The sequence below is a fragment of the Arabidopsis lyrata genome, assembly GCF_000004255.2.
Source record: "Arabidopsis lyrata subsp. lyrata unplaced genomic scaffold ARALYscaffold_4, whole genome shotgun sequence".
In the NCBI taxonomy this organism is placed as follows: domain Eukaryota; kingdom Viridiplantae; phylum Streptophyta; class Magnoliopsida; order Brassicales; family Brassicaceae; genus Arabidopsis; species Arabidopsis lyrata.
Genome location: NW_003302552.1, coordinates 19,716,338 through 19,737,784, shown reverse-complemented (window position 1 = coordinate 19,737,784; position 21,447 = coordinate 19,716,338). Strand labels below are relative to the sequence as shown.

Below are 21,447 nucleotides of genomic sequence, written 5' to 3'. Positions count from 1 at the left end.
TGCTACCAATTCAATTACATGTGATTTTCGAGACAAAAAGCATATAGTAGAGGAGATTTTGAGTATTGGTGCTTAAAAACTTTGCTTTCATATTTTTCCGAATACACACATTTTTCCTGAAGTTGCTATTAAACACTACACTTCTTACAAACCTATTTTACATATAGATACGAATAAATGCAACACAAGCTCGCTACCATCTAACAAATTCTTGAAGAGAAGGGACTCCTGAAAGCTTTTCATGTTTCTTCTGTTGCTGTGAAAGTGTATATATTTGTGGAAATGGCAATGATACTTGTGGCAACAGCAAGAACAAGCATTACTGAAGCTACAATCTTCTCTCTTAAAGTCGAGAAACCATTTACATTCCTGCCAATTTTCAAAACAACTGCTAAGATTTAAACTTGATTCATTCAGATTTACAGGAGAAATTAATCAAAAAGGGTAAGATACCTAAGGACAATTGCAGCTGGAAAGATGAATGCTATAGAGACTGTAGAAGTTGATCCCAAGAACTGAAAGAAGTACCAAATGTCCGGTATTGCAATCGCACCCAAGAAACAAGATATCAGTAATGGAAAAGTGATTCCGAAGAATCTTTTGTTGTCTTCCACTAAAGAAAGCTTCATAGGGAACAAGAGTTCGTCGAGGTTGGCTCTAAGCGAGAAGTTGAGCAGAGGAAACACAAGCATGAGGTGAATCGCGTAGCTGAGTCTAACAATGTCATTTAGTAACGAACCAATGGAAGAACTGGTGCTTTGATCAAAGTTCATTAGAACATCTGTCATGGTGGAATCCCCAAACAGAAGGTAACAAAAGAGACCAGTGGCTGAGTAGATCGCAGCACACAGAATCACAGAGATCCGTGTTGCTGAAAGCACATCTAATGGATCTTTGAGTTCAAATGCTACTGGATGGACTGCAATAATGTTTTTAAAAAAAACCTTAACTTCAACAACCAGCAAAAGAGAACAGTGTATGATTTGGAGTAAAAGATCGGTTCTTGGTTCTTGGTTGTTACCATTGAAATGAAATGTGAAAGCTGTTACAATGACAGGGGAAGCAGTGAAGAGACTGAAAAACGATAATCCACCATCGTTGAGTTCTGGGAAGAGTCTCGGAGGCTTTGTCTTCCCTTGCACTAGTGCAATAATCGCTAACACCGAGCTTATAACAACAAAGAGTAACGCAAGCAGAAACGAAATTGCAGAACTTAATGCTAATCTTTCTACAGGAAACATGAACAGACAAAATCATCAAACCAATATGCATTGATAGATTGAGGCAAAGATAAGTCTTTGGTATAAGAAATGTACCTACACGTCTGCATAAGACTAAAGGAAGCAAGAGGAAGACAAAAATGAACAACAAACCAAAGAATCTCGTATTCCACCAATGAGAACCAAACCATTCTTGAAGAAGACCTAAATGTATGATTCCATCTTTTTCATTACCAGAAAGAACATCACCTAAGAGAAGAAACAATCGCTGAATCAATTCAAAAGGGTTTAAGGTTTGTGACAAATTTCAGATTTTTTTTTGAGACAGAATCAAAGTACCTATAATAATCGAGAAAATAATCATAGACCCAAAAGTCACAACCATTGTAACAATCGTAACAGCGACGGCACCAGATTTTCCGAACGATTCTTTCATTACGCCGGCATAAGTCGTGGATTCTCCGGCGAGACTAGATTTCATTAAAAACCCAGCTGATACATTTGAGAGCCAAGCTATGATTACGATTATCGAGAGAGATGGGATTACACCCAGAACTTTGAAAGCCGCCGGAATCGCCATAATTCCAGCTCCGACGATGCTTGTTGAGATGTTAAACACCGCTCCGGCGAATGATCCATGGTTCTCCGATGATGATGATGAAGGCTCTTGGTTTGGTAAGAGCGGTGCTTTAATCGCAGGAGACATTTTCTTTATACTACCGGAGAAGCAGAATTTTCCCCGGCGAAGAGGAAATGGTAATGTGATGATTATTGATTTGTGAGAGAAGAAGAGATGATTAACGACGTCAATCTTACGTGGCATCGTAATCATATAATTTATAGCCACTGTCGCATAATTTACAAATAAGTTTTACACAAAAAAACTACCACAAAATATATTTTGTAGAAATTTCTTATAGGAAAATATCTGAAATAATTTAGTAATTCTACTAAGCTTTTAAAAACTCATTTAAAAGTTAAAACATAAATTTGTGATATTTGATTTTTAAAGGAAATAGTGATATTTTTTGGAATTTCAAACTTGTTTGTAATAAATTATTTTTAAAAGTATATTAATTTCTAGTGATTTTTTTTTTTGGGTTAAATAAACTTTCTAGTGATTCAGTATGTCATCGTCAGAATCAGAATAGTCAATAATAAATTTTTTTTATTAAGCTAATAAATTTATAATTATTATAATAAAATTTTCGTCCGACTTACAATTTAAATATAGTAATCATATAGACTAGTTCTCTGTAGATAACGACAGAAGTCAACAATATCTGCATGTGTCTCCCTCTATACAATTATAAAACAAATCGGAAAAATAAATCTAAATCGCTCCCAAATTACATTTGGGCTGTTCCTTAATCAAAATAAAGCCCATTAATAAAAAGGCCCACGTAAATCGGTTGTAAAACATTTTCGAATTAATGAAACTCAGATTTTAGGCTCCGAACAATTTTGTCAAAGCAATTTCTTCTCTTAAGGAAGAAGAAAAGCAAAGAATCTCCGAAGAAGGAAAGATCATATGGAAGAAATGGGTGATCAGTTGGTGAAAGCAAAGGAATTTGAGAAGAAAGCAGACAAGAAGCTCAATGGTTGGTGTTTGTTCGGTTCTAAGTACGATGATGCTGCTCAACTTCTCGGTGATGCAGCTAATTCCTACAAGCTCGCCAAGTCATGTACTTATACTTCGTTTTCTACATTTGAATGTTCTGTTTTCTGAGAGATCTGTGTGTTTGATCATTAGGGTATAATGTGTTTGATTGATTGCTATAGAGAATCCAGGATCACATAATTTATCAGCTTAATACTTGAGACTTAAGAAAATAATGAGGTTTAGGTTTATATGAAGAGAAATCTGTGAAAATTGAGGTTTATGTTTCCTTGAGGTTTGTTACATTCTCTTGTGTGATTTGTTTAGGGGATCAAGCAGGAAAAGCTAATGTGAAACGGGCTAACTGTTTTCTAAAGGTAAAAGTCTCTGGCTACATTTCTTTTGCAAAACGTCCATGATGATGATTTTGCTCTACAATTTGCAGTCAGAAAACAAACATGATGCTGCAAACGCATATACTGAAGCTGCGAAAAACTACAAGAAAGTAAACACAAATGGTTTGTGTCCCTTTTTGTTAGTATATATTTAGTGTAGCCAAAAGCTAATCTTCATCTCTTTCGTTTTCTTGATATAAGCATGACCATTTTTGCAGAAGCGGCATCTTGTTTAGAGCAGGCAGTGAATATATATTGCGAGATAGGAAGACTTAGCATGGCTGCAAGATACTATAAGGTAACTACTATGTCTTTCTTCTGTGCAAGATAATATATAACTCTTAAGTTGTTAGATTTGAAAAATATGGTTTCATTTACATTGTGATGGTTATGCTTTGAACAGAGTAGTAAGATGCTATGTTTTGGTACTTTTTTCTTTCATACTAAGTGGTTTAGTTAATTGCTTTGTACAATGGCAGGAAATTGCTGAGTACTACGAATCTGATCAGAACATCAAACAAGCTATTACTTATTTTGAAAAGGCAGCTGAGTTTTTCCAAAGTGAAGAAGTATCTAGTTCTGCTAACCAGTGCAAGCTAAAGATCGCCCAATATGCTGCCCAACTACAACAGTAAGATCTTCTCTAGCTTATCTCTTTGCTTTCTTTTGTCTTACAAGTCAAAGGATTGGTGAACTATGGAACCTGCTACAAGAAATGTTTTTACTAATGTGTTCTCTGACTCTCTGTATACTTTGTCAGATATGAGAAGGCAATAAAGATGTATGAAGAAGTAGCCCAATATTCCCTCAACAATAACTTGCTTAAGTATGGAGTCAAAGGGCATCTTCTTAACGCTGGTATTTGTCACCTATGCAAAGGCGATGTTGTTTCCATTACCAATGCCTTGGAGAAATATCAGGTTCTGCTTTATACACAAAATATATCCATCATGTAACATTTTTGGAGAGATCTTGGGACTATATCAAGGGAATATAACATTTGTTTTTTCTGCAGGATTTGGATCCAACTTTTTCAGGAACACGAGAATGCAAGTTTTTGGCGGTAGGTTTAAAGTTCTTTATTGATTAGCTTTCACCACAAAGCCTTGTTAGTTCTGGTTTGACATTTTCTTTGCATGAACAGAACATTGCTAGAACCATTGATGAGGAAGATGTCGCACAGTTCACAGATGTTGTCAAGGAATTTGATAGCATGACACCTCTGGTTCGAGACCCCAATCTTTATCTAGAGTTCACAAAAAGTCGAATAAATCGTTTATAAAACCGACTTAATACAACTATATGTTGCAGGACACCTGGAAGGCAACATTGTTATTAAGGGTTAAGGAGAAGCTGAAGGCGAAGGAACTTGAGGACGATGACTTAACCTAAAGATATTTTTATTCAGTGAAGTTGTACTATTTGAGAATTATCACATGTGTTGGTTCATACTCCATTTGTCCATACCCTTCTTTGGGTTTTAGAGTACTCAATTACTTATTTTCATCTATAATATCTCTACTTGGTTTTGTGACATGTCTCATCAAACATAGGATGAATGCACACACACCATTTACACACATCTTACAACAGAACGGGATTGAGGAATTGTAGAAAAACCCTCAACAATCACAAACCTTAATTGTTTTAAACGCTGATTACTGCGTTGGTGTTTTCGTCCAAACAGAGTAGCTTGACTACTCACGCCTATTATTCTTTCTCCAGTCCCATGGCTTCTCTGGATTTGAAGAAGCCCACAAGCCAATACGCTTCTGCCTTGCCTCCTTTTCCCACTGATTGATTTCACATAAAAAGAACCATAAATACTCAAAATCACTATGCCAACAAACGAAAGAGAATTGTAGTATATACAAAACAAACTCTACTAATCTTGCCTTTGCGAGAACCGGGCGCTTGTCATAAGCTACGTAATGCCAAGCAAGCCCTTTCTTTAGCATTGCCTCCTACATAGAAACCGAAAACCGGTTAAAACAAAGTTTTATAAGAGCAGAAGGGAAAGATATAGAGTAGTACTTTTATTACCTGGACAAAAATCCCATTGCAGTATAAATCAGCTACGCATCGCCCATATTGATCTTCTCCATAAACTAACACTTTCAAGCTTTTCCTTCCAACAATCTTAAGGAGCCCTTGTTGTGCCTCTTTCCCAAATGGCATTTGGCTTTCTGGTGCATCTATTCCCCTATTTACTTTTCCATCACCAAACAGCTTCACTAAAAAAAGAATCCATGGCAGATCTAATTCAACTTCTCTTAAAGGAAAAGAGTGATTTTTTACCTTAGTCTAATTCTGAACTTCCGAGCAAGCACTTCCTCATTATCAATATTTAGTACCCTGTAACCAGAATCAATGATCTTTTGGTGAAGTTCGTCTGCTTTTGGGTAATTCCTCTTCTCACGTGCTTTTGCTCTTTGAACCGCTGCAAGATTGACTTCCCTTGGAACATAAGATGACACTACCGGCTCTGAAGCACGGACATACACTGTGATGGTGTCTCCATCTGCCACAGCTTTTGGATCCACCTTGTTTTCCATCACACAAACTTGATCAGCAACATTATCAAATCCCAAAACGAGTTGTTGTTCTTTCTAATCTAAACTGAAATTAATTCTAACCGGAAGTGTCTGAAATTCGAAACGAACCCCTTCAGGCAAAGAAGACACAGGAGCTTCAACATAGACTTCAACTAGAGTATGAGACCAAGGGAGACCATAGAAAGACAAAAGTCCCTGTTTCATAAACAACACAATCACATAAATCTCTTCCAATTCTCATAAATGTTTCGAAACATCTGTTCTTGCTACTCATTTCATAAACCATACCTCAACATCAGCTTTCTGATTCCTTTTTAAGATCTCAATGACAAGCCTAGAAGCTTCCTCTGCTGTCTGTGGTGGAGGTTTTGCTTGCTTCCATGCCTCATGTATTTTTCTATACCTTCACAAATGTTACAATACATGACAAACAGATTGATTACACAACAAAGTTCACATCTTTATACTACAAACCAATCTTGTGTTATTTTACCAGTTTGCTTGAGCTTTTCTAGACGACTGAACATACCTCCCAAGCCCTTCAGGAACCTACAAGAAAACTGAATTAGCTTAAAGATCACTGGAAAACAAATGAAAGCAGCAGAAGCAAAGGACACTTGGAAGTTTCAGTGAGAAAATTAAAACCTGGGAAGTGATCTCGAAGTTGAAAAGGTCGTGAGCTAGAGCTGAAACACCGACGGTGGCGGCGGAGATGCCGTGAGGACCGAGAGAGTCGTCGGTCGTTGTGGGTTTGCAGCATTTTCCGTAGAGAAACGTAAGAGCGTTACCCATCTTTCAGGGAATCCAAAAAGTTTCGATCTTTCCTAATACCTACCAGAAGAGAATCCCAAAGAGGAAGGACAGTGGACTCTCAAAACAATGGCTAGAAACCTACTTTCTCGGAAAAGTTATATTTTTTATTTTCTTTTAACAATTTTTTTAAATCAAAATCTGGAAGAAAAGTCTAAAAACCTTTAATAACTACTAAAATTTACATATCCAACCATGAGGGACTCATATCAATACAATTATTATATTTGTGTTCTCTTCTTCACCGTTGTTTCTTTTTTTCTCTTTTTTCTTTTTGTTGGAACAAAGTATATCAGGAAAGGTGTGGTCGGAGATTGGAAGAATCATTTGACACGAGAGATGATGAAGGAGCTTGAAGACATTGCTGACCTGAAATGGAGAGGATCTGGTTTAGATCTCAACATTTTTTAATAGAAGTGCTTCACAGTAACCATGCAGTTTATGACTCTGATAATTACTTATTTTTACATGTATCCCTTAGAATTTCCTATTAGAATGAGTTCCCTAAATATAATTGGATCAGAGAAACTAAATAAGTGGATACTCAAACTACTTTACCATCGTACATGAGACCAATCATTGTGTAACTATTTGCCTCATCATAAGTGCACCTAAATATATATATATATATATATATATATATATGTAATTTCATGGTAAACACTGTATGTGTATATGTAATTTCATGGTAAACACTGTATGTGTGTGAACAAGAGCATGCAATCACACTGCATTGAATATTCAGAAACTTGTGTACGTACTTTGAAGTTGGTTGCTGCATCAAGCAGGGTCTCAAAATGCTGGAAATGACAAACCAAAAGCATGACAGCAACACAAAAGGCCTGAATCGCCTTTCACATATCTACGTAGGCGGATTCCTGAATTTTTCTATCTCAGTTAGATAGATTCCAAAGGCAAAACCAAGAAAGTGGTATGCCATCGCCAGATTCAATGTGTTATTGGGTTTCTATTTCATATATCCGCAAACTCAAAAGAGTAATGATATTTGATCCGCATTGCATACAGCCTTGCAAAAGGTCAGAGACACCCTTATTCAAGAGCTATCATCTCTGCAAATTACTACAGGCAAGTTCTTCATCTTACTATCTGTTCAACCTATTCTTACCAACTTCAAAAGGTATAGTCGGCTGACAGCTTCAATTGTATAGTTCAAAACAGTTATGTATGCCATCTGAGAAACCATTTCCCACTCTTCTCAACAATATTCAAATTGATCAGAGCTACGACTGTAAGCAATTCATGACTGTACAGTACATGATGAATGATGTCAAATTTGGAAAAAAGCAATGTGCAATTATTGCAAATCAACATGACTAATTGAAGAGATTTTATTCACGAATCATTATTTCCCATAAGCTAAGATACAAAATACAACTCAAATGAATATATATTTCCCTCCAATACGACCAAAAAGCTTTTATAAACATATACCAGTTGGTACCTAGACACATAGCCGCATGAATATCATTGATTCTTGAGATCATCGATACTTGCCTCTTCAGTTGTACTGTATTCCACTGTAGATTGGCTCGCAACCTCGGGGATTTGGTTGGAAGTTGCGACACTTTTCTGAGTCTGCAGACCCGTAGAGCGCGCAAGATCAATCCATTGCTGCGTTTTTATGAAAATGTTGGAATGAAGTTAAAGGGTATATCAAGAATTAACCAAAAGAAGAATATGCGATGTTTGGTTTGAAGAGACAAAGAAGTCAAGAAGAGATCATACCTGAGTTCCAAAGTAGGAGTTAGCTACTCGAACAACAAATGAAATCATGTTTACAAGTAGAGGTTGAGAAGAAAGCTCGTCAGAAATGCGATGCTCTATTAACCCAGCGATTATCTGCAATTGAATGTAATTTGATTTTGAGGCATAAATTCAAAGCATATTGTCCTTCATCAAAAGATCTTCTTTGGCTATAAGATACAAAAGCATAATATATTGCTGTGGTCATAAAGCAACTTTAACTACTTTTCATTATTATCTCTCATTCATTAAATGGACATGTTAAGCACCACACATCATCATACCTGATAACGGATATTTGAAGATGTTCCCAGATAACCTCCATACACAAGGGCCGTCTTCAGCATAGGAGACCTCTTTGCTTGCTCACCAACACCCAACTCTGGTTTAATGAATTTTCGTATTGCATACAAAGCATTTGAAGATCCCACAGCTGCAAAACTGGAAACAACTCCAACACCAGCAAGCTTCAAGCCACCGACAATAACTGAAGCAATCCTAAGATTCAGAGTCCACTCTTGTTGACCAAGACTTTTTTGAAATGCATTGTCAGGTATGGATCCTAGGAGGCCTTTTAGGGCATCTATGCTGTTTGGTCCAATTTTCTCATCAGCGTATGAGATAAAAGACAAGGTTGGTGCAGGCAGCCAAACTGTGAAAAAATCAACAACTGATGCTCTTACGCTATCAGTAATAACATAGTCGAGTTCTTCAAAGAAGTTTTCTTTCCGCTTCTCATATTGAGCTACAAGTGTCGTTGTTATCGATATAGCTTCTTCAATAGCTAATCTATTCAAGAATTTGGGATCTGCCAACAACCTTTCTCGGAAACCCTGTAACACAGAAGATCATCATAAGTAGGGTTTTACTAACCAGTTGAAGCTATCATTAACTCTGGCTAGAGAAGATAAATACAGGACAAGGTAATGTACAATGGAAGGATACGAAGGCTATAACACATTATTTAGTGAAAAGCACATTCGAAGACAAAATTTCACTAGAGGAATATCTTCCGGAATGGATGTACCTGGAACCGCTGTGTAAGCTCTGAAATAAGAGGATAGTGCTCCAAATCAAAGAAATTCTGCAGAATCTCAGGTGACACCAGACCAAGGTCTAATCCTTTTTGAATGTCCTGGAACAATGGAAAAAATTCTATCAGCATGAACTAATGACATAAGAGCAAAGTGAGCAAAAGAAAGTAAAACTCAACTGTAAAAAGCAAAAAAAATAGGGCAGAATAAACTGAGTGTTTAATGAAGTGAGTCAGATACAGTAAGTAACAATCGTACATAGAGTCCGTCTCATTAAAGCAATCATAGCAAACCTACCTGGGGAAGGGCATCTCGTCTCCTACCAGCCGCATTCATTACCCGAGCGATTTCTGCTCGGTCAAAGCAGTTTCTGCTGCAGGGTCTGGCCGCAGAATACCACAAGAAATCAGCAACTGGTGATTCACCCTCTTTCCGCAAGAACTGCCTTTCAGGATCAAGTAATACAACAAGTTGACTTTTCTTCGGAATCTTCCTAGAGATCCTTGCCGGCAATCCTGTTCCTCTTGACCCATACTCAACATGGTTTGCCCCTGTCACCACTACCAGCAGACCAGTTCCACCTCCATCTGCAACTGCTTGTAAGATAACTTGTGACATTGTATGGTCTTCAACAACTCTAGTTTGCGCCGACAAATAAGAGCTCGGTCCAAATGGAACAATCTGTGTGAGGGGATTCGTATTGAGTGAAGAACTGCGAGAGAAGGAAGTAAACCCTGAGATAAACCCTGAACCCGCAGGAGGAGTGTATAATTTACGCTCAGACTCTGATAGACCACGGATACCCTCAGCTTGGACAGTTCTTAAAACCTGCATCAAATTAAGCAGTGTGCAGCTAATTCTCATCAGACTAACAATTAAAAAAATGCATAATCTTCAGTCAGAAAGATCCAGAACAACATTGCTTAGGATCAAAAGGCTCAGGATTTGATGACAATATAGTAGTATCAGACTCTACCTTGAGCGGAGTGCCACAAGCAATGAGTTTAACTGCGTTATCGCGACAGTAACTTAACAGAGGCTCATACTCTTGCCAACGTTGAACCGGCCAATGTGACACATACGACTTCAATACATCTCCATCCATCCTACAACCAATCCAAGAACAATTGGAATCAAAAACACATTGCAATTAACGAATTTGCAGAGAAGCAACTAGAAGCAAACCTCTTATCCATGTATTGATTTAACTGTTCCTGCAAATCAAGAGGAAATGCTTCCAATGCCAAAGATAACTGACGATCGCTCTCGATACATCGCTTCCTCAAATTCCTCACGATTTCGAGCTCGAGAACCTTGTCGTCTCTTGTAGGCACTTGTTCTGCTTCTCCGAGATACACAATCCTCGCATTCAACAACTTCTCCCAAACTCTCTTCTTATCTTTCCCAACAGCCATCGGCTCACCAAGCACAGACGCGTCATAGATTCTAGAAGTTATCAACTCTTCCTTCTCCACAGGCGGCGGAGGAGGAGCAGTGACGGCAACAGGAGGAGGAGGAGGAAGAGCTACTGATTCCGTCGAAGTCTCAGCAGAAGCAGCTGAGGAAATAGAGAGAAACAACGAAGCAGCGGCGGCGAAGAGCGGTGGTGCGACGAGAATTGCGCGGCGAGTGACGGCGATTTGAGAGGAGGAGACATCGGAATCAGAGTGGAGGCAAAGAGTGACGACGTTTGGATTTGGGAGATACTTCTTCTTCTTCTGATTATTATTGGCTGAGAAGGTAATCGGAAGTTGGCCGCGGAATCTCGGAAACGGGAAGGAGGAAGCCAAGAGCCCATTGGTCGTGGGCTTCATTGGTACACGTCAGCTTTTTGCATTGCTTTTTGCATTGCTTTGAGTGACAAATAGAGACTTTTTTTTTATTTTTTATTGCCAGCTCTTGTGTGGCTCCAATTTTTCATTTTTTTTTTCTTTCACATGATTTTACGTTAGATCCACCAAATTATACGAATATTGTTGAAAAATAAATTTATGGATAACAACGACGGAAAAAAAACTATGGATTATATGCGACTTTGTTATTCTTTTATTATACCAAGCTTTTTTCTTCTTTATGTCGGTGAAGTCATTAGAAACGTCGACGATCATTCAATTAAAATCACAATAGTTTCTAAATTCACCAATTCCATCATAATTATTATTTTACAAAATTAACGAAAAAGTAAGAAAAGAAAACGAAAATCTAAGGAAGATTGAGGTAAAGCATCTCCTTAAATTCCAACTTTCTAGTATCACTATAAAAAGTATGATGCTTGTTAGGCCAATATGTCAACCAAACGCAACCTTTAACCTCAAACTCCATTACTTTCCCAATAGCCGTTTTATCTACTTTCCACAAAACGCTTTGCCCATAACTATCTCCTGCAAACACAACTCCTCCTTGCTTCGTGAACGGTCTAAACGCGCTCGAGTACCTGTTCTTGAACCAAGCTCGAGGGTTCATCATCGAGACCTTCGATGGTTTAGAGGATGAAACTTCTCTTCCATCGTCAAGATCATGGAGAAACCAAGTGAGATTGGCGCTATAACCATGAACCCATTCCTCGAACTTCCATGGCTTCATGCTTTTTGTTGTGGTCTCGTTGGCTGAGACTTTCAGTCCAAAGAATGTGTTTGGTGGATCTATTGTTGCTTCTATGCCTTTCTCTACTTCGAATTCTGTCAATGGGTTTTCTGAAGATTTTTGTACGGATACCATTAAGATGTTTGATTGAATCGTTGGTGTTAGTAGCAATGATATTCGTGATGGAAAATGTTTTTCCTCTGTTCCCATGCCCCGTTCCGATAGAAGTTTCTCGTTCACAAGCCTTATTATGTCGCACCTAGTTATAAAAAAAATTAGATAACAAAAAAAAATTAATCACTTGAGAGTTGAGTTAAATACGATACCTGACGTTGTCAATATTCACTGCGATGTTAAACCACTTTTCACGAACGTAAATCTTGTGGTTGAATTGGATTACACCTTCAAGTTGATGATAGTTGAGCGAGAAGAACAATCTCTCGTCGTGCAGTGCACTATTTACGCTCTCCATTTCCATTGCTACCACAGGACAATACATATGAACTTTCCACAAACCTTGAGTGGAGAAAGCATAAGAAAACAAAGGAGTAGGAGACTTGAGATGCTGAAACGCTTTAATCTCGATGATCCAGTTGGTTATCGCAAGATTCAGCGATCTCATCCATTGTTCTTCAAGGTTAGAGCCTAGTTGGACCATGAGCAACTTAGAGCCCTGCCTTGACCTACAAGTTACCAGCTGATCTTTCACCGTTTTGAGACAAGTTGTTCGTAGGCTCGTTGGCGCTTCGTATATGCAGATGAGGAACACGAAAGTGAAGAACGCGAGGTTGAAAACGTCTTTGAGGTTAGAAGTAGAGCCTAGGTTTTGGAGTTGGATTGAACAAGTGGCTCTCTTGACGTTATAGTTGAGAACTACGTCGACAAAACCCATCAATAGAGTAGAGATGACATTTTCATTTAGGAAAGTAGTTGAGTTAGTGGTAATGGTTCTGAAAGGCTTAGAAACAAAGAGAGTAATAGGAATCTTGAAATTGGCTACTATCGAGAAGGTGAAAAAGTTTGGAGATTGAGGGGTACGAGTAAGAGAGAAGTTCAAAGATGGGTGTGATGAATTTGGAGAGCAAATACACATGGACATTGAATTTCTTTTCCATTGAGAGAGAGGAGGAAGAGTTTGAAGCCAAGCAAATGCATCAGGTGTGTCACAAGAAGCCATTAAAGCTAATCTTGATATGTGTGGTATAGAAAGTATTATTAGAAGACTATATATATTTATCATGTATATATAGAGAGAACATGTTAATGAGTGGAAGAAAAGAAAAGGAAGAAAGATTCGCTTATTTTTTTCCAAAGGTAAGCTAAAGTAAACTAATTGGATTTGAAAGATTGAAGATATATATATAATTTACCAAAAGAATGATTGGTTTCGTTGAACGAGTGTACAAATCGTTCTACGTAAACCAGAAAATATAGAGCTACGCAGGAACACGAGACGTCTCTTTAGTAAAATATTGAAAATTTGAAATGTAATAATGATTAAGAGTCCTGGAAATTATTAGATAACGTAAAGGAAGAAGGTTTAGATGCTAACTAGAGTAGCTAAAGTCCGTTAAGATGGATATAATTATTTGTTGAAATTGATAAAGTACGTGCTATTCAAGATTCTTCCATATGTGGAAATCAACCCGAATTTCCAATAAATATTCTTGATTAGGCCGAAGAATATTGTTATTCGATGCCTCTATTAATTCTACTCAATAATGTTTTCTTCGTCTTTATCTAGTTAATAGTTATGTGTTTCGATACTTAAATAAATATGAAAAACTTTTATGTTCTTTCACAGTTGTTAATACATGATATCTTTAGCAACCATCCATCGTCACTCGTGAGTCGTGATTGTTTCACGCTTTCACTTGTTCAACGAGATGATGATATAATTACAAATTTTGCCACCAACTCCAACTTGATATGATTGGGCCTCTTCCAACATTATAGGCCCATTAAAATTAGGCCTTTAGAATATCTAACACGGTTTTACCGCAACTTCCTTCAGTTTCCACTAAAATCGGAACAAAAAAATTCACACACTCACCGACACCACCAATAATGTCATCTTCTCCGGCGATTCTTCCCGTGACCAACCAGCAAGCAGCCACTCAATCTCAACCTCCAATCAATTCTCACGCCTTCCGTACATTCCTCTCACGTCTCTCATCCTCTCTCCGCGAAAGCCTCTCTCAACGCCGTCCATGGCTAGAACTCGTAGATCGGAGCTCCTTCGCTAGACCTGACTCTCTGACCGATTCCTTCTCCCGGATCCGTAAGAATCTGGCTTACTTCAAGGTCAATTACTCCGCAATCGTCTCCTTAGTCCTCGCTTTCTCCCTCCTATCGCATCCATTCTCTCTTCTCGTCCTCCTCTCGCTCTTAGGCTCGTGGATGTTTCTCTACCTCTTCCGATCTTCAGATCAGCCTTTGGTTCTCTTTGGTCGAACATTCTCAGATCGTGAGACTTTGCTTGCTCTGGTTTTGACTACGATTGTGGTTGTGTTTATGACGAGTGTTGGATCTTTGTTAACATCGGCTTTCACGATTGGAATCGCGATTGTTTGCTTACACGGTGCGTTTAGGGTTCCTGATGATTTGTTCTTGGATGATCAAGAGCCTGCTAATGCTGGTTTACTCTCTTTCATTGGTAATTCTGCTGCTGCTTCTGTTGTTGCAGCACGAGTTTGATCCTACAAGGCATTCGTATTTTCGTATTCCTAGTGGTAAAGTTTTGAGTATAGATTATGAAGCCTGTGGAAGATTTAGATCTAAAGATGTATTCTTGTCTTGTATTCAGAACAAGTATTTTCACACATTGTAAGATCCCATTTACTTTTAATCAATTTGATACTCTTGTTGCTCTTATCACAAACATGGTTTAGACTAATTAGTGAAGAATAATGAGAGAATGGAAAATTTGCATGCATAGACATTATGAGGTGATCTATGTTTTTCTTTCTGATCACTAAGATTCGAGTTTGGTATTTTAGGATCATTTTGAGGAATTTTGGATGATATTGAGTAAATTCAACAACTTAAAGAAGAAATGTTTGTCTTTGTTTTGAATACATTTCAAACTATTAGTAGTAATTCAAAATCTGATATGAGTATATGACCTCGGGAGATTTTCTTTATCCTCTTAGAGAACCACACACAAGAATTGTAGTAGACAACCGGATCTACTTTTTGGGAATGCAATGTTTTGTTTTTTTCCAAACTCGAATCAAAGGTGTTACAAAGTTAATAGATTTATATGGAATTTAAAAGAGGGTGAATTAGCTGTATAACCAAAATGACAAAAGAAATTAAGAATATAGCAGGTTAAAGTGAGAAACAAAACAAGTAACCATTTCGTTTCGTTTAGGACGAAAATGCCCTCATTTGGTGTGAAAAGCTATCAGGAAAGAGACTAGGAGCCACGTAAGATGTTTCTTCTCTTTTATGGATAAATTATTTACTTACCCCTCTTCAGTTTTGTTTTGCTGTAATTTCATTAAAACAAACTGATTCGAACTCCAGATTATATTTAAAGAAACATAAAAAAATACTGAATTATCGTGTTTTGAATTTTTTAAAATTTATATAAATGTTTTACAATATAAAAAAGTGGTTATAAATCAAACGTTTCATTCTATGCAAAACACACAAAAGAAAATAGTATAAAACATAAAACATTCTATATAAACATACTAAAAATCAAAAACAAATTTAAAAATCAAATAAACCAATTGAAGGAAAAAATTTAAAACTTATGAATAAACACAAAATCAAAAAAATATATTTTTATAATTATCTTTAAAAGAATACGTATGTCGACTTTTTGAGAAATATGTGTTAAATACACGCCGAAAAAAAAACTATACCCTAAGAGATACTATATAGGGAACCCAAAAGATAAATTTAAACGCAAGTCAAATAAGTACCACTTTACTCTGAATGATACAATAAACAAGATTCAAATTTTTGAGTTAAATGTACGCCAAAGAAGAACGATATACCCTAAAAATACAATATAGGAAATCCAAGCGGTCAAATTAAACGTACGTAAAAAAAACATATATCATAAAGAATATAATATGTAAAATCAACATAAATTATCTACCGGTAAAATTAAAGAATAGAGTGATTTATGTTCTATATAGAACGATGGAAAATTTCTTGTAAACTTGTTTATAGATAATTAAAATAGTATAGTATCAAAAATAATAGTATAGTATCAACTTAAACCGTATAGTTTGTGATCATCTTAGTTACATATTTAGCGTTAAATTTGTTAGTTGTAAGAACAAATCCAAGAAACCAAATCAAAATAAAGACGGAGAAACTTCAAAGTGGGTATAAATTTCTATTGATCACACAACTAATTCCATAACGACAATATAGTATAGTACATTCATGTTATTTAGTTGATTTGGAAGCACCATGGTGAATAGGTAGGTGGGAGTGGTGATGAGTTCGTTGTAAACTCGTTGTAGCCACCGAGAGTGTAGTCACGATTTTAACCGGACTTTGAATGAACGGTTTTGGGTAGGTGAAAAACATCGGAAAAGAATGCGAGTTTATTGGATTCTTCGATTGAAATCCGAGTAAAAGCTGTTACGTTTATCATTCCAACAAAACTGACTTCTTCAGGAAAGGAGTACATGATGAACATATATCTCTTTTCTGTGAAACACTTCTCTAAAATCCAAATTCAATTCACTGAACGGAGACCTCTCTTATACTAATATTTATTTTGTAATTTTGAAACCATAAAAATGAAATTGACACTAAATTAAGAAATGGAAAGAAATATGAGGAGTAAAAATGGCATCAATTTAAAAAGAACTCAACTATGCTTGAAATTGAAAGAGAGAAAAAAAAAGAATATTGTTTAATGTTTTAATGTCAATGGCAGATGGAAAATAGAGACAGATGGCAGATGGAGAAATGGAAACAAATGGCAAGGTTAAGATGGTCAATATATAGTTTATACAAGGTATATTATAGCCAGTTTTTTTTTATGGTTACTTATTTAATTATAATTTTTTTTATGGTTATACAATGCAATTTCTCTTTAAAAGAAACCCAAGTTGAAAACTCAATCTCACACACTCCTTTGGTATGTCGAAATCTCTACAATATACATAGCTTTCACGGGATATGTTCGATCAACAACATACGTGATACATGTAAATCTCGTTACTAGTTATGTCTCTGTCTCTCGGGCTACCCACTATTTTATTCTTCCACAAGATTCCTCCTCTATCTTGAAAGCAAACAGCCAATATTTTGTACGAATTTGCTTATAGTAATAGGGTTATAACATGGAAAAGTTTCTCACTAGATTTACATGTTTGGCCAATCTGACATAAACGCCACACGTTTAGTTTGGGGATTTTGTCTAGAAAAACTCGGCTACTAAAAACAAATTGAAGATTCGGTCACCTGAATTGGCTTTTTTTGGGTCAAAGTCACTGAGTTGCTTCTTTCTTAGATATAAAATAGGTGACCTGTTTTCAATCTTCATTACATGAGACATATTTTCGTGGAATGGGTCTCGTCTTGTGCAATCTTTCCGGGATTCTAAATATTGGTGAGATAAAAACCCTTAGCTACTAAGTTAGTAACCATTAAACCGAAAGAAAAATAGACAAATCCTCATTATCCCACTTGTAACGAGAGGGTTTGACAAATCGACAACAGAATGTGAACCTAGTTAGGGTTCGTACCCACTTTTGACTAATGGAATTAAGATACAAATGAAACCAAATAAATACTCTTCTCATGCTATTAATTAAATATAAGTAATCAAGAGATTTTGCAAGTAACAGTCCAAGATATCGTCATTTATCATTTCCTTTCAAAGACCATGATTTCTTCTCCGAAGGATAATTAAACGAAAGCTTAAATTCAGATAGTGAAGATATTTTATGAGGAAAAAATATATTTTATGTACTAAAATAAAATTAATCTATATATGTTTATCACCAAAAGGTCTCATATGAAAACATCTTTACTTCTAATTGTAAAACTGAATGACTAGATTATAAATCTTTAGATAAAATAATCGAAATTCTTTTTAAAAGTTAATGGAAAGTGGTATAATCAGTGAACAACACACAAAATCTAGACAAGTAAAGCATGTTGTTGACTAGCTATGAACATATTTGCAGATGCGGGGTCAATATCACATTGCTATATACAAAGGTACGGCTAATTTCTAAACATATGATGTCGTTTTCAGAGATTTAGCACATAGAGAGGTTAAAGGTACGAAAGAAGAGGACACTAACTAATTCCACCAAACATACTAATTTCTTGTTCACCAATCAATGTCCCCAGTATTCGTCTCATGTACTTCTCCTTTCTTAACAACATGATGTTAACTCTTTTTTCCAATTTTATTACCTTTCGATGGTTATTGTTAAAGATATTTACGTAAGGGATACACGGTCTTTGACTTTTCAAAAGTATTAACTTAGTCTTTTAGGATAAAAAGTTTTCACAACTGAAAATTTGTGAAAAATACGCTGTGTATTTTGAAGACACGATTTACGACATATAGGTGTAGAAGTAGCTAGATTCGGTTAAAGAAAAGGTGTTATTGTTAAGTAAGACAAGAATATAGGGGCTGAAAAAGTTGTAATTTAGGCGGTTAGAAGGAATCATCTTGTTACCTCAAATCATTTTTACTTTTTTCAACACTAACAAAACAATGATCATTTTTACTTAAGCTTCAAGCCAATGTTTTTTGATAAACCTTATCGGCTGATCCGGCCAGTCCGGATAGAAACGCACCGAAATGCTTCAGAGTGGACTTCTTTCCAAAGGGCCACCACACTGTCTGTTCCGAGTTTAGAATTCTTTCCGACTAATGTCAGGGATAGCCAGATCGTCTATTACTGACTAACAGATAAATTGTTTAGGCCTTTGGCCCAAATCTAGACTTTCCACCCATATGTGATTTTTGTTTTCAATGTGGATCGAACTTGGTTTAGTTCCTTCCAACTTTTCTCCAAAATGGATCGAACTTGGGTTAGTTCCTTACAACCTTTTTCTAGTTCTCCTTTACTACTAGACCACAATTGTGTAGGCCTTCAAAAAAGCCAATGTTATTGCACCAATTTTAAACCACAACTTATGTTTTGCGTTATGATGATAATAATATTAATCTTTTTACACAATGACTAGAATTTAACCCGCGGTACACCGCGGGATAATTTAATTTTAAAGTTAGTATAAAAATATTTTGTAAATTGTATCTCCTTATAACATATTTATTTATATTATAGTTTACAATTGTTATTAAGTAACGGTATACCACGAGTCAACGAGATAATTATTAATAAACTGAGGATTTAACCCGTATTAAAGCGGTATATAAATATTGATTCAAATTCGTCCACCATATAAATCATTTCCGAAATATAACCCGTTCCGTAATTTCTTAACCCGTCATGTGATTTGTATTAAAAAAAATAAGGATTAAATCCGTAAGCGGCGGATTAATGATATTTTAATCTTTTTATTATTGTTGATTCAAAAACCCATCCCGCCAAACTCATCCCGCCAAAAAACTCATTTATTTTATTAATATTTTTATTTATGATATGATTCTGAATCATTGTCTAAATATTTTAATCGATGTAGAACGTTGAACACACATTTTCGTCAATTGGATAATATATGTCCGTTTTTAAAATTTCGAATTACAGCATATGCAGAAAAAAATTGATTTTTATTTTATTTTATGTATTATATGATGATTCAAAACAGTTAAAAACAAATCAAACAAAGATGATAGGAGAATCATAATTATAAATCTTAATCAAATCTTCTAAAAATCTAAATTATTAAATATGGAATATCCGGTGTATGAGTTGGGTTAAATATAACCCGACCCAACAAATTTTTTGTGAAGGAATTTTTAAAATAGGTCGGATATCCGATATATCTGAAAGCTTTTTTACCCACCCGTCACAAAAAGTGCTGCTATTATACTAGTATAGATGTTACAGTTGATTCATAATTCCTAAGTTTTCTTCATATACGGGTAGGTATAAAGTATGGTATGGAAAGTTGACCTTTTTTTATATAAAAGGCTGACCTTATTTGAATAAGTATGAAAAGAACATTGAGATTTTGCAAATTCAAATGGGAGGGGGTCAAAATTGTTAAGGACAAGCCACCTAAACCCTAAAATTGACCATTCTTTCTTCCTCATAAATCGGTTTCATTTTCTAAGAAAAAATAATACTAGTAATAATTAATGATATATATATATATATAGAGCATAATCGTTTCAGTTTTTTTTTTTTTCTTTTTCTATCAAACATATTATGCAAGTTTGTATTTGGAAGGTGATCACAAAAACAAGTTTTCGTTAACAGACTATGAAATATTTTTTAAGTCTAATTTATAAATTCCAATAGTTTCCGAAGTTGAGGATTCTATTTTCAAATCAAAGATTAATTCACCTGCTAACGCCAAACTCACTGCAGAACAATATATAGTGTTGACGTATAAGTTTTGTGATTTGAAACTTTGTGTAATTCAAAACTTTGAAACAATAAGTTGATGTAGTTATTGGAAAATCCACTTAACTTAGGAATATTATTAATTAATAATGCATTTGATGATAACCATAGCAAGCGAAAATATACTATTTGTTAATGAACCAAATTGATAAAGACAAAGAAGAGCGAAAACATCCATTTTTTTTTTTCGTTAAATCATTGAAGTTTCAGATTTTTTTTTTATATGTTGAACAAAAACTAGAAACTTCTCAACAAACATAACCTTAAACTCGACCATAAATCTAATATAGTAAAATATTTCATCGATTTAATATCAGCTGGCAGTTATATTAACTCTATTTCAATGTATAGGATTAAGATAAATCAAAGACTCTTCTCCTATAAAGCTTTTGAAATAAGAAAAAGAGTAAAATACAGTTATGACTTAGACATGCGATTATTCGTCTTTGTTTAGGTATTATATATACTGTTGAATGTAGGTGGCCTCAAGATAAAGAAATTAATACCTACTAGTAAATTCTATTTATACACGTTTTCCTTCTTTAATTTATATGAATATCAATGTTAGAGAACATAATTTTAAAGTCAAATTATGGTTTAAAATGAACTTTTGCAACGGATACATCCGTCACAAATAAAGCGATAAGCAGCGATCCACACACACTAGTGGTATATAAATACGTCAAACGATATATATTTTATTTTATTGTTGTCAAAATGTTAAAACTTAAAGCATCTCCAACAGTAATGTCTGAAGGAGTGTTTCAAGATTAAAAAAATAGAAAATAATATAAAAGTAGGAGAGAGTGTAGACACAGTTTCTAGTTTGAGAAACTTTGAGAAACTGTGTCTCCACTTGTCATTTTATTATTGGTCAAATTATTTTTTTATAATTTATAATTTAAATAAATAACTTATTTATTATAAATTGATTAAAATAAAATTTTTGAGACACCAA

The 21,447-nt window shown here is 35.4% G+C and overlaps 6 protein-coding genes across 7 annotated transcripts; 2 read left to right on the top strand and 4 right to left on the bottom strand.

The window, feature by feature from the left end:
- Nucleotides 1-44: 44 nt before the first annotated feature.
- Nucleotides 45-2,063, bottom strand: LOC9317787 (putative sodium-coupled neutral amino acid transporter 10). Its single transcript, XM_002879823.2, has 5 exons — nt 1,560-2,063; nt 1,317-1,469; nt 1,022-1,228; nt 454-919; nt 45-369 (listed from the first exon to the last, which is right to left on the bottom strand). The coding sequence occupies exons 1-5, from the start codon at nt 2,050-2,052 to the stop codon at nt 240-242; spliced, it is 1,449 nt and encodes a 482-aa protein (XP_002879869.2). The 5' UTR covers nt 2,053-2,063; the 3' UTR covers nt 45-239.
- A 599-nt stretch (nt 2,064-2,662) lies between these two features.
- On the top strand, nt 2,663-4,745 carry LOC9315936 (alpha-soluble NSF attachment protein 2). The gene is made up of 9 exons (XM_002881674.2): nt 2,663-2,905; nt 3,148-3,197; nt 3,266-3,338; nt 3,434-3,513; nt 3,695-3,846; nt 3,976-4,135; nt 4,231-4,278; nt 4,360-4,440; nt 4,527-4,745. The coding sequence occupies exons 1-9, from the start codon at nt 2,752-2,754 to the stop codon at nt 4,605-4,607; spliced, it is 879 nt and encodes a 292-aa protein (XP_002881720.2). The 5' UTR covers nt 2,663-2,751; the 3' UTR covers nt 4,608-4,745.
- LOC9315935 (staphylococcal-like nuclease CAN2) lies at nt 4,655-6,679 on the bottom strand. Of its 2 annotated transcripts, none has more exons than XM_021029534.1 (8): nt 6,416-6,679; nt 6,264-6,319; nt 6,059-6,173; nt 5,879-5,965; nt 5,514-5,758; nt 5,259-5,418; nt 5,111-5,179; nt 4,655-5,008 (listed from the first exon to the last, which is right to left on the bottom strand). In XM_021029534.1, the coding sequence occupies exons 1-8, from the start codon at nt 6,560-6,562 to the stop codon at nt 4,913-4,915; spliced, it is 975 nt and encodes a 324-aa protein (XP_020885193.1). In that variant the 5' UTR covers nt 6,563-6,679; the 3' UTR covers nt 4,655-4,912. The 2 variants fall into 2 exon arrangements, with proteins under 2 accessions (XP_020885193.1, XP_020885192.1); XM_021029533.1 differs by having other exon boundaries at nt 5,852-5,965; nt 6,416-6,678.
- A 1,218-nt stretch (nt 6,680-7,897) lies between these two features.
- Nucleotides 7,898-11,358, bottom strand: LOC9315934 (protein RETICULATA-RELATED 5, chloroplastic). The gene is made up of 7 exons (XM_021028082.1): nt 10,564-11,358; nt 10,355-10,484; nt 9,676-10,206; nt 9,372-9,479; nt 8,629-9,177; nt 8,327-8,440; nt 7,898-8,212 (listed from the first exon to the last, which is right to left on the bottom strand). The coding sequence occupies exons 1-7, from the start codon at nt 11,190-11,192 to the stop codon at nt 8,066-8,068; spliced, it is 2,208 nt and encodes a 735-aa protein (XP_020883741.1). The 5' UTR covers nt 11,193-11,358; the 3' UTR covers nt 7,898-8,065.
- A 127-nt stretch (nt 11,359-11,485) lies between these two features.
- LOC9317786 lies at nt 11,486-13,240 on the bottom strand. The gene is made up of 2 exons (XM_021028083.1): nt 12,288-13,240; nt 11,486-12,220 (listed from the first exon to the last, which is right to left on the bottom strand). Exons 1-2 carry the CDS (start codon nt 13,199-13,201, stop codon nt 11,581-11,583), a joined length of 1,554 nt encoding a protein of 517 aa, XP_020883742.1. The 5' UTR covers nt 13,202-13,240; the 3' UTR covers nt 11,486-11,580.
- A 719-nt stretch (nt 13,241-13,959) lies between these two features.
- On the top strand, nt 13,960-14,835 carry LOC9317785 (PRA1 family protein B2). The gene has a single exon (XM_021028084.1). The coding sequence runs from the start codon at nt 14,029-14,031 to the stop codon at nt 14,656-14,658; it is 630 nt and encodes a 209-aa protein (XP_020883743.1). The 5' UTR covers nt 13,960-14,028; the 3' UTR covers nt 14,659-14,835.
- Nucleotides 14,836-21,447: the final 6,612 nt, after the last annotated feature.

What these genes read in the sequence shown, in the direction of transcription:
- LOC9317787 (XM_002879823.2), bottom strand. Translation starts at nt 2,052, where the DNA reads ATGATTACGATGCCACGTAAGATTGACGTCGTTAATCATCTCTTCTTC. An exon ending in AGTCTTATGCAGACGTGTAG is followed by an intron (nt 1,229 to 1,316) that starts GTACATTTCTTA and finishes TGTTTCCTGTAG; the next exon opens with AAAGATTAGCATTAAGTTCT. An exon ending in TTTCACATTTCATTTCAATG is followed by an intron (nt 920 to 1,021) that starts GTAACAACCAAG and finishes ACATTATTGCAG; the next exon opens with TCCATCCAGTAGCATTTGAA.
- LOC9315936 (XM_002881674.2), top strand. Translation starts at nt 2,752, where the DNA reads ATGGAAGAAATGGGTGATCAGTTGGTGAAAGCAAAGGAATTTGAGAAG. An exon ending in CAAGAAAGTAAACACAAATG is followed by an intron (nt 3,339 to 3,433) that starts GTTTGTGTCCCT and finishes CCATTTTTGCAG; the next exon opens with AAGCGGCATCTTGTTTAGAG. An exon ending in TATGCTGCCCAACTACAACA is followed by an intron (nt 3,847 to 3,975) that starts GTAAGATCTTCT and finishes ATACTTTGTCAG; the next exon opens with ATATGAGAAGGCAATAAAGA.
- LOC9315935 (XM_021029533.1), bottom strand. Translation starts at nt 6,562, where the DNA reads ATGGGTAACGCTCTTACGTTTCTCTACGGAAAATGCTGCAAACCCACA. An exon ending in TCGAATTTCAGACACTTCCG is followed by an intron (nt 5,759 to 5,851) that starts GTTAGAATTAAT and finishes ATGGAAAACAAG; the next exon opens with GTGGATCCAAAAGCTGTGGC. An exon ending in GCAATGGGATTTTTGTCCAG is followed by an intron (nt 5,180 to 5,258) that starts GTAATAAAAGTA and finishes GTTTCTATGTAG; the next exon opens with GAGGCAATGCTAAAGAAAGG.
- LOC9315934 (XM_021028082.1), bottom strand. Translation starts at nt 11,192, where the DNA reads ATGAAGCCCACGACCAATGGGCTCTTGGCTTCCTCCTTCCCGTTTCCG. An exon ending in CTTGTGGCACTCCGCTCAAG is followed by an intron (nt 10,207 to 10,354) that starts GTAGAGTCTGAT and finishes AATTTGATGCAG; the next exon opens with GTTTTAAGAACTGTCCAAGC. An exon ending in CTTCAAATATCCGTTATCAG is followed by an intron (nt 8,441 to 8,628) that starts GTATGATGATGT and finishes ATTCAATTGCAG; the next exon opens with ATAATCGCTGGGTTAATAGA.
- LOC9317786 (XM_021028083.1), bottom strand. Translation starts at nt 13,201, where the DNA reads ATGATAAATATATATAGTCTTCTAATAATACTTTCTATACCACACATA. An exon ending in GTGAATATTGACAACGTCAG is followed by an intron (nt 12,221 to 12,287) that starts GTATCGTATTTA and finishes TTTTATAACTAG; the next exon opens with GTGCGACATAATAAGGCTTG.
- LOC9317785 (XM_021028084.1), top strand. Translation starts at nt 14,029, where the DNA reads ATGTCATCTTCTCCGGCGATTCTTCCCGTGACCAACCAGCAAGCAGCC.